The following is a 15462-nucleotide window of genomic DNA, read 5'->3' on the forward strand; positions in this document are numbered from 1 at the left end:
ATATTACAATTAATTAATTAATAATATTACAAAATGAAATGACAAAGTTATTACATTTTGGACGTTTATTACAAAATGCAGCTGAACAAGGAAGCAGAGCACCAGTTTTCCCACCAGCCCTGACGGTGTGTTACCACGTCCGGCCACTAGATGTCACTGTTCACCCTTCTGAGCGCATATGCGGCGGCATGCAGCAGCTCCAGCGGCTCTGCTGTATTTCCCCGGACTCCCCGAGCTTAAAGCTTCCATTCATCTCAGTCAGAGCAGCAGCACGGTCCAACCTGCCCGGTATCCGTCCAGACGCCCAGCGTCCAGCTGGGTAAACCTCTCCCTCCATCTCCCTCCATCCATCTATCCATCCAGCGCGTCCGCATCCTCTTCCAGGAAGGTCAGACGCATCATTTTTTTTGATCAACGGACCTGTCAACTTTTTTTATTTTGATTTTCATTCATCTCCACCTCCTCCACGGTGCATCACTGTGGATTCTGGCAGCACCGAGTCGTAGCTGGTGAGTCTCTCCGGTTCTTCCCTGCACCACAGCATTAAGGTGTGGAAGTGATCAGACTTGGTCGAAGTCCAGCAGGTTTGAGATTTGACCAAGTGAAACATTACGGAAGGTCATGCCACTCTGTGATCTGACATTAGACTTTGAAGCAACAGTGTTTCTGCCAGAAAGCTTGTTAAATCTGGACTTTATGTAGTCTCAGGACCTAAATACTGCAAGTTGGACAGTTTGCGATTGCTTATTTGATCATCTCGCTTAATGAGTAAAGATAACGGTTCTGGAGGAGTATATCCTATCTATCTTTGCTCCATTCTCTGAGGAGATGCAGATTCCTCTCACTTTGCTGCTTGATTTTCCTCCACCATCCCCTCTTGGGATCCAGGATGTAATTAGCATTCAGGAGCAGGCCTGGAGTGTTACTAACAGCCCAAATCTCAACAGGATTAAGGGTCAGTCACCCCACTTGGGTATCTGCTAGGCCAGGGACCAAATACCTCAAAAGAAGGGATCCCACAGTAAAAAAAATACAAACTTGTCCTTATGTCACTACATTGACTCTTGAAAACAGCCCCAACAGAGATTGAAGCCATGATAAGATAACAAAAGCAAGTATGCTTGTAAGATTTTGTCTGCGTCTTAAAACTTAACAACCTTCAGACTGTATATACTTTTACTGAGAAGTCATTTAACTGATCTCTAAGATTCTGTGGAAATCTTTTTCCTCCCTGGTTTTCCTCCAGCCGTGTGCACCGTCTTCCTGTGTGTATTTTGATGACAGGCCTGCGGTTTGTTGTCTTTCTATAGTTGGTCGGGGCAGTAGGTCTCCTCCCATGGTTTCGAGCTCTAAGGTCTGTAATCTCTTTTGACCGCAGCACCACCACCCAAATTCATTTCTCAGAGGGTAAAAATGACAGGAAACCCAGCTGGGCACACGGTGGAAAGAAAAAAAAGGGGAAGGAAAAGAAAAACATACACATGCTCAACTTGACAGATGGTTGGTGTCCCCGCGCAGCAGAGTGCCGCGGGTTACCAAAATTAGCAAATGCAGGCAACTTAGACGGGTCTTGTATATGTCAGGATGAAAGTAAGAGAGTTATTTTAGTCAACAAAACACTGGTGATGAAATAAAAGAACAAAAAAACAGCCTTATACAAGGGTTGTGTTTTCTTGAAGCATGATTCTTGTTTTCAGTCTGTTGTCATGGAGTAGTCAGCATGTCCTACCTTGTACACTTGCTGGAGATGCACCTGTTGATCGGCTGATTGGAGTCGGGAGATCTCTGGATGATCAGCAGATATCGCACCGATGAATCTTTTTTTTTTCTCTTCTTTTTCCAGTCAGTAAATGCATCACACGTACAGTCCTTGCTCTTATATAAGAACATCGTGATGGAACAGTCAGCAGGAAGCGTGCATTTGATGTGTAACCCCCCCCCCCCCCCCCAATGCAGAGTTCCCTGCAGACTTTGTCTTGTGGAGGAACTTGGCTGTTTGTCCGAGTCGCAGGTTTCCAACTCCAGCAACAAAGATCCTGTATGTTTTAGATGTCTCCTCGTATCAACAAACCCCATTCAAAGTGATGCTCGTCATCAGCTTGTCGTCAAGGTCTGCAAAAGTCTGTTAATGACATGGTCGTTCATATCAGGATGGGCTGAAAATCAGGGAAACGTCTAAAACGTGCGGGACGGCGGCCCTCGGGGACTGGAGTTCGACGCCTGTGCTCTAAATATTGGGGGTAACAAAAGTCTTAAAACTCACACATCTGAGAGTTTCTATGCTTATAAAGCTAATGAAGTGTAAAAGTAAAGGTAGTAGAGCAACAAGGGCGTTGAGCCTCTGTTGACCCCACTGGTTGATTATTATGCGTAGTATACCCTGTACTAATATATAGTATAGTATATAGTAGTATACGATTTTTAGCTCTTGAAAATTGGAATCAGCCAAAATGATGACATTCATTTCTCGCTGGTTCTGCGCGTTCGACAGAATTGTTGGTGAGAATACGCAGATGATTTCAAAATAGCAAGCACAAGGACACACGTGGACAATTTAAACACAGCTTTTTAACAGCTGGTTTGGGTCTTTCCTAACCAAACTCCAACTGAGACTGGATGTTGAGTTCTGTTGTTTTTTTTGGGAATATTTTTACATTTTTTGATACAATTGCAGGACATCTCATCTTAAAATCTAGCCAAAAACAAACCCCAAAACAACAAAAAACAAAAATGAAACATCTCCAGTATAAAGAATTCTTTTAATTTGCTAAAAGTGACAGATCCAGACTGGAAACCTTCATTTACGACAGTACACAAAAATGCATTTAAATATCCCGTTTTTGACATACCAAACGAGAGCAGAAATATGCCATTTTCTGCATAGTTTTACACCAGCTGTTGTCCGTGAAAACAAGCAGATGGATTCACACGCAGCGTCCTGTTTGCCTTGAACCAACATGAAACTAACGGTGTCCTCCCGATGCCAGGCGCAGCCTCCCGCTCGGCCGTCACGGCGTGTCCATCCCCGGGCTGGATGAGGCTGAGACAAAACGGATAATGATCGTCCTGCCTGACAAAAAGCAGTATACAACAAGCACGCCAAAGTATCCAAAAATGTTAGATTGAGCCGACTGGAAGTAGTTTTTCCACTTGAAACCGCGCATACGTGTTTTTGTCTCGGCCGTGTGTTGTAAATTAGAGAAGTCTTTACATAAATAGAAACCATGTGCTGCCTTTAGTAGCTGCTTGAGTTTCTCTGATGCAGCCTGTCTCTGACGTCCACGTGACTGAGGTGTGTGTTGACGGCTGAGTGTGTGTGAGGGAGAGGGTCTGAATGATGGGCAGAGGCCATAAATGGCAAAATGTCAAGACGAGAGATCTTGTCAGCGGGGAGACGCCGCTCTGCGTTCCCGTTCCTCAGCTCGGCGGTGATTCCCTGCTGCAGCGTGGGAGAGCGAGGGATCACTGTAGTGCTGCACGTGTGTGTCTGAGTAGGGATATATGTAGCAGACAGAGACTCTAATCACAACGAAGACAAAGAAATCACCGTAAAATTGCTATTGAATGTGTGTCTCTGTTATTATTGTACTTTTCTACTGACAGCAGTTAAGTGCAGATTTGCTCTGAGATTTGCTCTGTGTTTTTTGTCACTGGTGTTAAAGTAAATACTTACTCCACCGTTATAGAGTTAGATACAAATATAAAGTTTGATTTGCCAAACTATGGCCTAAGTCTTCGGAAACGGTGCTTGGAGTATCAGCTTTCACAAGGGACCGAAACGAGGCGAAAGCAGTTTAAGTTAGAACAGACGCAGCTACTTCATCATTAATTGTTATTTCAAACCTCTGATGAGGCTCCAAAACGTCCTCTGATAGTGTAGAGAGGCTCCCCACGGACATTTTCAACTGTCTACTCTGTCTTTTCCCTGCCACATCTTCATAAGTCTGTAAAGGTCAATGACTGGTGAACATCTCCAATAGAGCTAAACAGAAGAAATCATTTCCATTTTTCTGGCAAAGGTTGCAGTAGTGACTTGATTTGTGCTCATCAAGCTCAAATTCTTCAATCTGCACTAGATTTCCAGTACGCAGTGGAGCAAAACAGGAAAATATGGAGCTTGAAACTGAAACGGCTCAGTTGTCCTACTTAACCACAAACCGGTTCTTTTGGCAAACATCGTTGAAGGGTGACTTGACTGAAGTATATACACGGAGAGATGACATGTCTTCAGTTGGGACTTCTGGTGAGATTTTCAGACTCATGTTTAGTCTCCGTGTTGATGGACTGCAGCTCTTTATTTACCGAGTCGATAATAGATTAATTCAAAGTCCCTCCGTGAAGCTTTTTCCAGATGGTATTACCGTCACAAGAAACTCGGCAGTCACGGTCTGTTTCCCTGGCTTCATGATATGACTCGGCACTAATTTCACATGACGTTTTACATTTGCTGCGCAGTGGCCAGTGGTGCTTTTATAACTGTTATGGTTCTGGCTTTTGTCGTGCCGGCTTGATTGTCCAAAGGCCTGGCTTTCTTAAAGAGTGATTTTTACTTATTTCCGTCCGTATTCTTAGATTGAATGGCGACCATTTCTCTGAGGATTATAATAAAATGTTACACGCGCTCTACTTTCACGTGTCTTACATCCATGTGATTGGTTGGCGTGACACGTACGCGAGGACTGTCTTTAAAGCTTTCATCACAAGTGATGTGATATGTAATACAGCTGCAGCCTTTACGATTTCCTGATTGTATTATCCTAAACAGTGGTTCCAATTGGATCTTGATTAATTGTTAGGTACTGACTTCCAATCAACGTCCCTCTTCACAGAACAGGGAATGGGACTATTTCGTTCAAGGATTCATTGCGCAGGTGTCAGCAAGCAAACCAACAGACAAATCTGCAGGATCTTCACGTCGCCTTGAGGAGGCAAAATATTCTGTTCTTTTTACTCATGATTTGACACCTTTATCTAATAGAGGTGGGCAAAGATATCGATATCGCAATATATCGCAATACTTTGCCGGTCAATTCGATATTGATTTTCAAAATTTGAATTTCTATTTTCTTCTTTTTTTTCCTAATTTTTAATTTTCTTTCCCAAACAGACAGGTTGTAAATCCATTAAGACTTTATTCTATACATGGGCTTCAATAATATTGTTAATGTTAATTTCATATTATGTCAATAATATGAAAAACACATGAAAATATGTTGTAACTTTAGCTTTCATAGTTACAATAAAACGGCATGGATAATTTCAATTACATTGTTTTGATTCAGTTTGTCCCAATAATTATCACTATAGTCTGATGTACGTGCAACTCAGATTTTAAGATGCATAATGTGTTTTACAGTTTTCAGTGAACTATGTACGTATAACGTCACAAAATTTGGATATCACAGTATCGCATCGTATCGTGACTCAAGTATCGTGATGTGTATCGTATTGTAAGGTCCTTGAGAACACCCACCCCTATTGTCTAAGGTACTGATGAGTGTCTGTGACGTGTTTTGGTCACAGAACCACGGGTATACAATACAACACCCCCCTTTTTCAAACATGTCTTTACCGCATTCTTCATGGTAGCTGGTTTTGGGGTCGGAGTTAGCATCTGAACTCCACGCCCTTCATCCACAGGTTGGGCCTCTTTATAAATCTGCGGTACAACTTTGCGCTACTCACTTCAGAGGTTCAACAAATGCAGAAGAATGGAAAATGTGTGAAGTGAAAACATGGAGTTTAGATAATTCATTGTGATCTGGATCTGTGATGTCACAGTACCGGCAGAAGTCAGTGTGGCTCACTGAGACCCCAAAAAAAAATTAAAGGTTTGTTCTATGTCTGACTTTATATTAATTTCAGACACCTAAATAACAGCTCTGAACCACAGAAGTGTATATTGTCATCACATGTCCTCTTGAATGTTGAAATGGCATAAGGTAGTAGAAGAAAGTACCAGTGGACTGAGCTGCATTGTGTAGTGGGTAAAGCACTAAATAAAACAATGGAGAAACTAGCGCACACTTATACCTGTGGAGACTTTAGCGTCACCAACACTTGAGACTGTGGTACAAAACCATAGAAAACCCACTCAAGCTTTAACTCCACATAGAACGTCTCCAGCTGAGATTTGGACCAGGAACCTTTTTAGCTCTAAGGCAACAACGCTAACCGCAGAGCCGCCACGCTGACCTGTCTTGTAAATGTTTTCGGGCCGTGCTGTCAGATTTATCACTCTTTTGGCCGTGCTGTCTCATGCCCACATCAATAATGACAAAAACAAATATTTACTGAGGCTGCCAGCTGCGATTATGACCCCTGATGAGTGAGAGACGTACTGTAGACGAATGACGGACCTCCACTTGAGCCACACCAAGCTGCACACAGCCACTCCATATATGGGCGTGTGTTGGTACAAAAGAGAAAAAAAGTTAGATTAAACTATGGTGTGTGTGTGTGTGTGTTTGTGTGTGTGTCTGAGACGAAAGAACAGAAAACTGGAAGGTTGCCACCTTGTAACTGAAACCAGTGTGAAGCCGGCTAACATGTTTCTGGCCTCCACACTCTCCCAAACACACGTCTCAGCTTTTATTTAGCTGGGCAGAGAGGAGCGAAATTGTAATCTGATTGAAGTTTTCTTTCATTTATTTCAGAGTATCAATTCAACTGAGGATTAAATGAGTGGAGAGATTTTCTTCCATGATTTAATGTTCACAGCGGTGACTGGAGATGGATTTTTTAACAAACGCGAGTGGGATAATAAAGCCGACGATAGAATAGTTGTCTTAATTACTGTATGTGTATCGGTGTTAGCACCCGCTCCACTGTGATCCTCGGTTCATTCATTTCTGTAGTTCATAAAGTGTAACATTAAAGACTCTTGCCTGTTGCTGACTGGGCTGCACATGACACAGTACTGAATGAGGGGGGTCATTGTCAGTATGAAAGGTTCTAGATCAGGTCATTTTCAGGTGTTAGTATTGGATAAAGGGTGAAATTTCAGATGGACAATCTATGTACCTATGCCAAAGTGCAAATACATCAGCAATAATTTTAGAGGAGCAATTGTTCACTGCAAAAACTCAAAATCTTAACAAGAATATTTGTCTTATTTCCAGTTAAAATGTCTAATTTTTAGTCAAAAAAATCTCATTACACTTAAAACAAGACTCATCACTGGAAAAAGCAACAATTTTCACCTGTTTCAAGTAGATTTTCACTTAAAATAAGTAGAAAAATCTGCCAGTGGAACAAGAATTTTTTGCTAGTAATGAGAAGATAAATCTTGTCCCACTGGCAGATTTTTCTACTTATTTCAAGTGAAAATGTACTTGAAACAGGTGAGAATTGTCAAATAACAAGTTATTTTTCTGGTAATGACTCTTGTTTTAAGTGTAATGAGATTTTTTGACTAAAAATGAGACATTTTAACTAGAAATAAGACAAATATTCCTGGTAAGATTTTGAGTTTTTGCAGTGTTGCTGCCCATCGTTCTGGGAGGTTATCAGCTCCATTTTCAAACAGTTCTTTCGTTCCTCAGTGAGAAAGATTATTCTCAAGCAGAAAACATTTAAGGCGGTTGGCAGTCTTTGCAGGATTAGACGTGTCACAGGTTCACCTGAAGTTCTGACTGTGAAGTGCTCAGAGAAATTGCAAAATGTCAAAGTTCACAACAGTGACAAGTATGACAAAGGCCCAATCCCAATACTCCCCCTACTTTTCTTCGCTAGCCCTACTTTTCTTCACTACCCCTAAAAAAGAAGGGACAGATTTTAGGGCACTTGAAATCTTCCCAGGGGCCAGTCCCAATACTCCCACTACCCCTCGTTTTCATCCCTACTCCTAATCAGGAAGCTGAGAGCCAAAAGCTGTTTTAATTTCAGATGTAGCGCTGTTAATATGGCACTTTAAGTTTTAATATTTTTTCAGGCGTAAAAGTAACCGTTAAGATCCCCAACCTGGGCTCAGTTTATCCAAATAACGCCTGTTAAGAAATTTGCTCCGAAAATTTCGGGATTTCTGCCTGACTGCCGGCTCCGGAGCTGATTTATGGTTCCGCGTTAAATCGACGCAGAGCCTACGGCGTAGGGTACAGCGTACGGCGCGCGTATGGCGCGCGTCGCCGCGTAACCTATGCCGTAGGCTCTGCGTTGGTGTAACGCGGTATAGGTTTAGGTTGCAAAAAACGGGCAAAAAAGTGATTATATACATTCACTGAGTGAATATTATGAAAGTAAAATACATATTTCTCGCTAGAAATGTAATCAAAACTAATTTTTATGCAGAAACTAAATCAAAATATTGATTTTATTTACTAAAAAATAAGAAATGTCCGCCATGTTGTTTTTTTTTTATTTAGTCTGCAAATGACGACGAAAAGCATTCTGGGAAATCTTTTTGTCCCTAGAAAACTAGTGAGGATCGCAAAACCCTAGCCACTACCCCTCGTTTTCTCCACTCCCCCTAGGTAAAAAGAGGAATTGGGACACCACTACCCTCACGGGAATGCGCAAAATTTAGGGGTAGGGATGAAAACGAGGGGTAGGGGGAGTATTGGGACAGGGCCTTACTTGGAAGAGTTGCCAGAATCCTTTTCTCTGAAATGAGTGTGGAAGCAGAGCTTAGGTTTGCAAAGCTGCGTCTGACAGGCGACAAGCCTTCTGGATCACTATGCTTTTGATGAACAAAGACAAAGTTGAGATGTTAGGCAGTGATAAACAGCACTGTGATTGATGATAACCAAATACAGCACAGGCGTACAACATCTTAATTTCTACCGTGACACAGAGTTGGAGAGGTAAAGATTTGAGCTTGTTTTGCAGGCATAGGACCTGCATACTTTGTAATCACTGTGTCAGCTGTGAACTCCCCTGTGTATTGTTTAGTCAGGCTCGTTGAACCTTGGCCAAACTTGAATCATGATATGAGACAGTAACTCATTGCATAATGACTAATCTACAAGAGATTAGTTGAAAAGGGAAATAATTACGGTGATGCAATAACCCAGTCCAGATCTCAACTTAATCAAAATGCTCTGGGGGGTTGTTAGAGAGCTGGGCGTGCACCAATGCCCCAAAACCTGCAATGATTAGTTCAGGGTCAATGCTGATTCTGATTATTAGTAAGGAAGGAGACTGAACTAAACCAAACAAAAATGCATTTACAGTCAAAATCAAGACCTTGGTGATAAAATGTAAAATAACACAACCTCCCACTTACAACAACTGAAATGCCTCAAAATGTGACTTTTACTAAAAGATTTGTCTTTCTTTTATCTTAAAAAGTGAAGGAAACAACCAATAAAGCTAGAAACCTTTTTATATTTTTTTTTAAATATATAAAAAAAAGAATAAATAAACAAAACTACATTCATTTTGTATTTTTGTAACATTTTGCTGACAATGTTCTATTGATAACAAGGCTAATATTTAGTTTTCTTTGTATTTCTTTAACAAAAATGATTTTTTTCAGTTTTCTCTTAGTTTTATTAAAGAAATTCTGTTGCATTGAGTTGTTAACTTCCTCAAGGCAGTGACATAGTGAGTTGACAGGATAAGAAACCCAGCAGTGTTGGAGACTATGGAAGAGAGGGACATATAGGCTGAAGGGGAGGGGTCCAAGAATCGATCCTTGTTGGACTCCGGTGGTACTTTCAGATGCATAATTACCAATTGTCATTATGTCAGCTACATTATTACCATTCCTGGAGGCCCAATGGACATTTTTAGTCTAGAAGTAAATCATGATCCACACTAACAAGTGCTGCACTGAGATCTAATAACAGCATTCTGTGTCTATTGATTCAAATAACATTAAGAGATTGTTGTTGCATAATGACACAGGGAAGTAAAAATGTAAGTAGCTTAATGATAACTTGAAATCTTGTGTGCAATCATTTCATTCAGTCAGCAGTCAGATTTCTTTTGCTATTTTCCTAAACTCTGGCCTTCGATTAGCTAGTTGCATCTCTGTAATTTAAAGATTTCTTGAGCATGTGTATGTAGGAACTCCACATCATGGTACCGATTTCAATTAAACGGTCATCTGTGTCAAGTTATTTTGTTGTTGAAAGTTGGAGGAGAGGCCAGGGGAAAAACAGAGGTTTCAAGTTAATTATCTATCAAGACAACTTCACAGCGGGTTGTTTTCTTATTAAACATGCTTGTACTTGGCTGTTTACTCAGGTTGCAGTTGTGTTTTCTTTGTGAAAAGACAATTTAAACTCTGACTCTTCATCTTCCTTCCACATTTTCCATGCACTTTCATTAAAAATTCCAGGAACTATAGGACAATATTTGCCAACACAGACTGCACACAGTCAAATTTCTGTTCTGAATAAAGTATAATTTAGTGTTTGACATTGAATTCTTATTGATCAGTCATTTCTGTACCAGTTCTTTGCTGTGGAGATACAGCTAAAGGTGCACGAGGGCCTTCAACCTCATGTAACCCTCTGTATTCAAACAGCAGCAGGAAATAAACACTGTGTTTTTATCTGAAATTAACTTAATATTAAAGACCAATTCAGTATGTGTTCCTTTATTTTAATGAAATGTATTTACATTGTTATTAGACACACCAGAGTGTATGAAGATGACAACAGAAGATGCAAAAACCTTGTTACGTTTGGATCCAAGTGCTGTTTACCTGCATTTGTGCGTCATGGCTCCACATAGAAAATGAAAAAAAGCAAAGGAATGAAACAAAAAAACTCTGATTGTTAGCTCTCAAGGATGTAGCAACATCCCAACCAAAAATAACTCAAGTTAAAAGAAACAGTCGGACAGGTACTTCAGGCTGTGTACAGACGTTGTAAATGAAAAGGGGAATTAATGTGATAACTTAGACATTACTAAGGACACTGAACAATGTTAACTTTTGGGTAGTGTTGAAGATAAACGACCCCCATGCTCACACTTCAACATGAAACTTCAAAGACTAAACATTGGTAAAGAGCATGAAAAAAAGCTTGCTGACTATCAGGATCACATTCTTGGTCAGATAAAACCAGCTCAGATGGGCTCAAGCATTTTTGGCATGAACTGTGTCATAACTACCACAGTGAGAAGTGCTATCAGGTTATAGACTGAACAAGTCGGAGATGTACTGAGAGACCAAGCCCAATAATACTTAGTAGCCTAGTTGAATGACTTTGAAAGTGAACCGAGAACCAAAGAAGTGACTTCAATATTGACATCTGTTCAAATGTCAGTGTTTAAAGAACTCTGGCTGCTGTATTTTGAATGATCAGTAGTTGTTTCCTGATTTTTATTTCGTTGTGATGGAAATTAAGGGGTGTTAAATTAGAAAGGTCATCTCAAGTTTGCTGGAGCTTATTTAAAGGGGACCTATTATGAAAAGCACGTTTTTTCTTGCTTTAACATACATAAAGTGGTCTCCCCTCACCCTGCCAACTCAGAGAAGGAGGAAAGCAACCAAATTCTGCAGTGTCTGTACAGCCGCCCGGATGAGCCGTCCAGTGTGATGTGGCTTCTACGAGCCGTTCAGATTCTGCGCATTTTTGTTACGTAACCAAAATGCAAACCACGCCCACAACTATAAAACCGTGTAACTGCATGAGAGCGTCCGACTATCGTAGCACTGCGTGACATTGGACGCTCTCTGTCCATCTCCCTCCAGCAGCTGCCACTTTATTGAGGTTTTTGTAGTGAAATGAGGAGGAATCATAGAGATAACTTCTCATTTCCACTAACTGGATCAGCCGTTCCTCATCCGTGACCGTTTCCTACAGCGCTTTCAACCGGCTTTCAAAGCGAGCGACAGGAAGAAAATAGAAGCAGGGCGTCTGACAAATGTTCAGCTCAAAACGGCGCGCTGCACAGCGCTGCGTCGCTGCGACCAGTTAGGACAGTCCAATAGAAAATAAAGCAATGGAATTGATTTTGTCGCTGACGCTCGCTCGCATCGCATGCAGTTATGACATGGTGTAACTCCACCAGCCGGAGCTTACGCCATTTTTTCGTAGCGGTGTATGGCGTCATTCAGCCAGCCAATCAGCACAGAGCCTCATTATCATAGCCCCGCCCACTCAGAATCCTGCATAGATACCGAGGTTACAGAATGGGAAGATAAAGACATGATTTAGAGGCTGAATTTCTCATTTATTTAGCAAAAACAACCAAAAGCTTGTTTTTAAGACATTCAAGGCCTGTTTAAAATAGGGATTAGATGCCATAATAGGTCCCCTTTAACTAGAGAGGTATAAAGCTGTTGAACCACTGAGTGATCTGGGAAAGATGTTAGGTTAAAAAAAGTGTGAGCTGCAGACTGGCTTCATGCAAAGAAATAGCACTACGGATGCTGTGTTTGCTTTGAGAATACAAATGGAGAAGTATTGAGAACTGTGGATTGTGTCTTTGCAGTGTCAAAAAAATATTTTAGAGTGGTACAGTATATTTATGAGATCAGCATAACAGCAGTGAGATGTGGAGTAGGCTTAACAGAGGGATCTCAGGTGAAGGTTGGACTGCATCAAGGATCAGCCCTGAGCCTCTACTTGTTGCCATGGTGATGGATAGGTTGACAGAGGAGGTCAAACAGGAGTTTCCATAGATTGTGATGTTTCAGCTGACATTGTGATCTGTAGTGACAGACAGGAGCAGGTGGAAGGCAAACTGGATTGGTGGAGATATGTCCTACAGAGAAAAGAGGTCAGCTGCAGCAGGACGCAATAACCGTGTCTAAATGAAAGGGTAGCAGGTGGAACAATGTGGATACAATGATTAGAGGCCAAGAAGGTGCTGGAGTTTAAATAGTATGCCACAATTGTGCAGAGAAATGGGGAATGTGGAAGAAAAAGGTAATGAAAACTGGACTGTGATAGAAGTGTAGCATAGAGTAAAGAGAAAAGTTTGCAAGATGGTAGACCCGCCCTTCTATGTGCCTTGGCGGCACCACTGACCAAGAGACAGCCAGACAAACAGCCAGAGGAGATAAAGTAAGAGAGACTAGATTAAGATAGTTTGGATTCCTAAAGAGGAGGGATGGTGGTATTGGTAGACGGTAGACGCTGGACGCTGGAGATGGCGCTGCAAGGCAAGTAAAAAAAAAGGAAAAACCAAAGAGATTCCTGGGTGTGGTGAAACAGGATATGAAGTTGGTTGGTTTAATGGAGGAAGATGGAGAAGGCAGGACAAGATGAAAACAGATGAGCTGTTGAGGCAACCCTGAAGGAGAAACGTTGAAAGAAGAACGCAGATTGTAGAGTTGCTCTGGTTACTGTCAGTCAGCGCAGACATAAAGGACCATCTGGCTTATGTGATTTCATTATCGTAACAATAAAATGCTTTTTTATAGGTTTCAAAATCCCCCTGTAGTATTTTACTTTTCTTTTCTTGCTCTCCTTTTCATGTCAACCAAATATTTGCAGTCTCTCACCGTTTCATCAAAAGCCCATTGGCAGAACAGTGAAAGACTGCAAACGTTGACAGTTTTGACAGACGCAGATACTGGAGTTGCTGCGCTGTAATAAATAATGAAACACTGCATGAGAAAAAGGAATTGGTTTAAATATCTGTCATTAAAGTTTGTCTTTGTCCTCTGGTGTTCACCTTTGAACGGTCTTTTCATTGTTTTTCATGGCGTTTTTTCAGACAAAATCACACTGTACCTGAATTGCCTTCATTTCATTGACGACCACATTTCAAAGACAGTTTGTTATAAATTTGCATCCAGCCTCATAAAATACAAATAATCATATCTTGGCGTGGCGCGTAGACATGTTATAAATTCAAGTATTTTTCCCAGATACGATTTATGAAGTATTATATTCATGGTTATGTTTAGTAACGTTGCTTGAAAGCTCATGGTTGGATAAGGAAAGTTGGATAAAATGTTGAAAAAAACCTGAGAACGACTTCATTATTGGCGCACTGTTAATTTGGTCTCTAAAAACCATATCTATTTATATATTTCGAGGTTTGACGTGGTACACTGAGTCATAACTGGATACAGAGAGATTTCTCTATGACTCAGAGAGACAGAACTCCTTTGTTGAGCTAAAACATGAATTGCAGAAAACTGTACTTGAGAATGTCCAGGTATCAAACAAATGCACAGCCACGTCTGAGAGCTGAAAATACACTTCTGTTTGCCCACTTGTCTCCCCAGACGCTGCTTCCTCCCGTGTGGACGAGAGGATGGCTGGCTGACCTCTGAGTTCACCGACTGATCACAGCCGCCGCCATGGCCAAAAGCCCCGAGGTGAAGCTGGCCGTCTTCGGCCGAGCGGGGGTGGGGAAGTCAGGTAAGACTCTCTGTTTTTGTTTTTCTGTTCATTAAAAAAGGTGAGAAACTTGAGGAATACTCACCATTAGGGCTGTTCGATTTTGCCCAAAAATAAAATCTCGATTTTTTTGTCTCAAAATCCGATTTTCGATTACGATTACGATTATTTTGTGAATTGACAAAAGGCAAAGAAATTATTTCAAATATGCTTTTTTTTTATTGAACATTTGCCCCATTGGGCTTTAAGTGCAAACTTTGCTCTTATTAAACCAAAAATGAATAAATAAAGTGTAAAACTCTGTAAAATAAGTTGAAAAAAATTTTTAAAAAATATAATGAAATATAAAGTTTTATCTCTGAAAAAAAAAATCTGCAAATCAGCACTTGCAAACATACAGTAAGTTATATTTCCAATTAAATAAAACAAGACATTTTCTAATTAAACTAAACTGGGTCTTTGTATGCTAAATAATAATGCAACCCATGAAGGAGGTAGAGGTGTGTAATGTCAGTCATTACATTTGCTATTCACATTTGCAAGTTTTTTGCAAGGAACACGAGCCGGTCTACCGCATCTGGCTTGAGGGATGCCCGGTGGCCGTTACAACGCCCCCTCCTACACTAAAGAGCCTCTCCAATGGGGCACTTGTCGCAGGTATTGAGAGGTATTTCCATCAATCATTAATATGGTATCAATCATTAATATGTGTGCAGACAAGGTAAAAAAAAAAGAAAAGTGAAAAATCGATTTTACGATTTTCACGTTTTAACATCGTTCTAATTACATAATCGCGATTACGATTTAAAATCGATTAATCGAACAGCCCTACTCACCATCAGTACTATGCTGGCCACTGGAAAGCCTCCACTACGGTAGGTGCTTGTTTCTGGTCTGGCCAGAATGCCTTCACTCCCACAGATAAGCCAGTTGAGTCATTTTCACTCGGTTTCGGCATTCCTTCTTAAGCTGCGGCAGTCGGGCCTCAGTTGGCAGCCTTTGCATTTTCACCGCAGTAACACGGGCCGTATGTTTCCTGTCAGCTGCAAAGATGGATTGGGTCTACGTAGCAATCAGATCAAAAAACGTGCTTTGGGATCACATCCATGTCGAAGGAGGCCCTTAAAATGTCAGAGGAGGTCAGATCTAACTGCTATACTGAAAAGCGTAATGACTGAGGAGCTCATAACCTTGGAATGACCGAGGCCGTAAA

At 41.0% G+C, this 15462-nt stretch overlaps 1 protein-coding gene across 1 annotated transcript in view; it reads left to right on the forward strand.

The window, feature by feature from the left end:
- The first annotated feature begins 235 nt into the window (after nt 1-235).
- The window catches only part of rerg (RAS-like, estrogen-regulated, growth inhibitor), a 78572-nt gene continuing 63345 nt past the window's right edge, over nt 236-15462 (forward strand). The window contains exons 1-2 of the mRNA XM_061714336.1: nt 236-509; nt 14135-14270. Of these exons, the coding sequence (XP_061570320.1) occupies nt 14210-14270 (61 nt within the window). The 5' untranslated portion in view covers nt 236-509; nt 14135-14209. The remainder of the gene's footprint in view (nt 510-14134; nt 14271-15462) is intronic.

The sequence above is a fragment of the Cololabis saira genome, chromosome 23 (genome assembly GCF_033807715.1).
Source record: "Cololabis saira isolate AMF1-May2022 chromosome 23, fColSai1.1, whole genome shotgun sequence".
Lineage (NCBI taxonomy): Eukaryota > Metazoa > Chordata > Actinopteri > Beloniformes > Belonidae > Cololabis > Cololabis saira.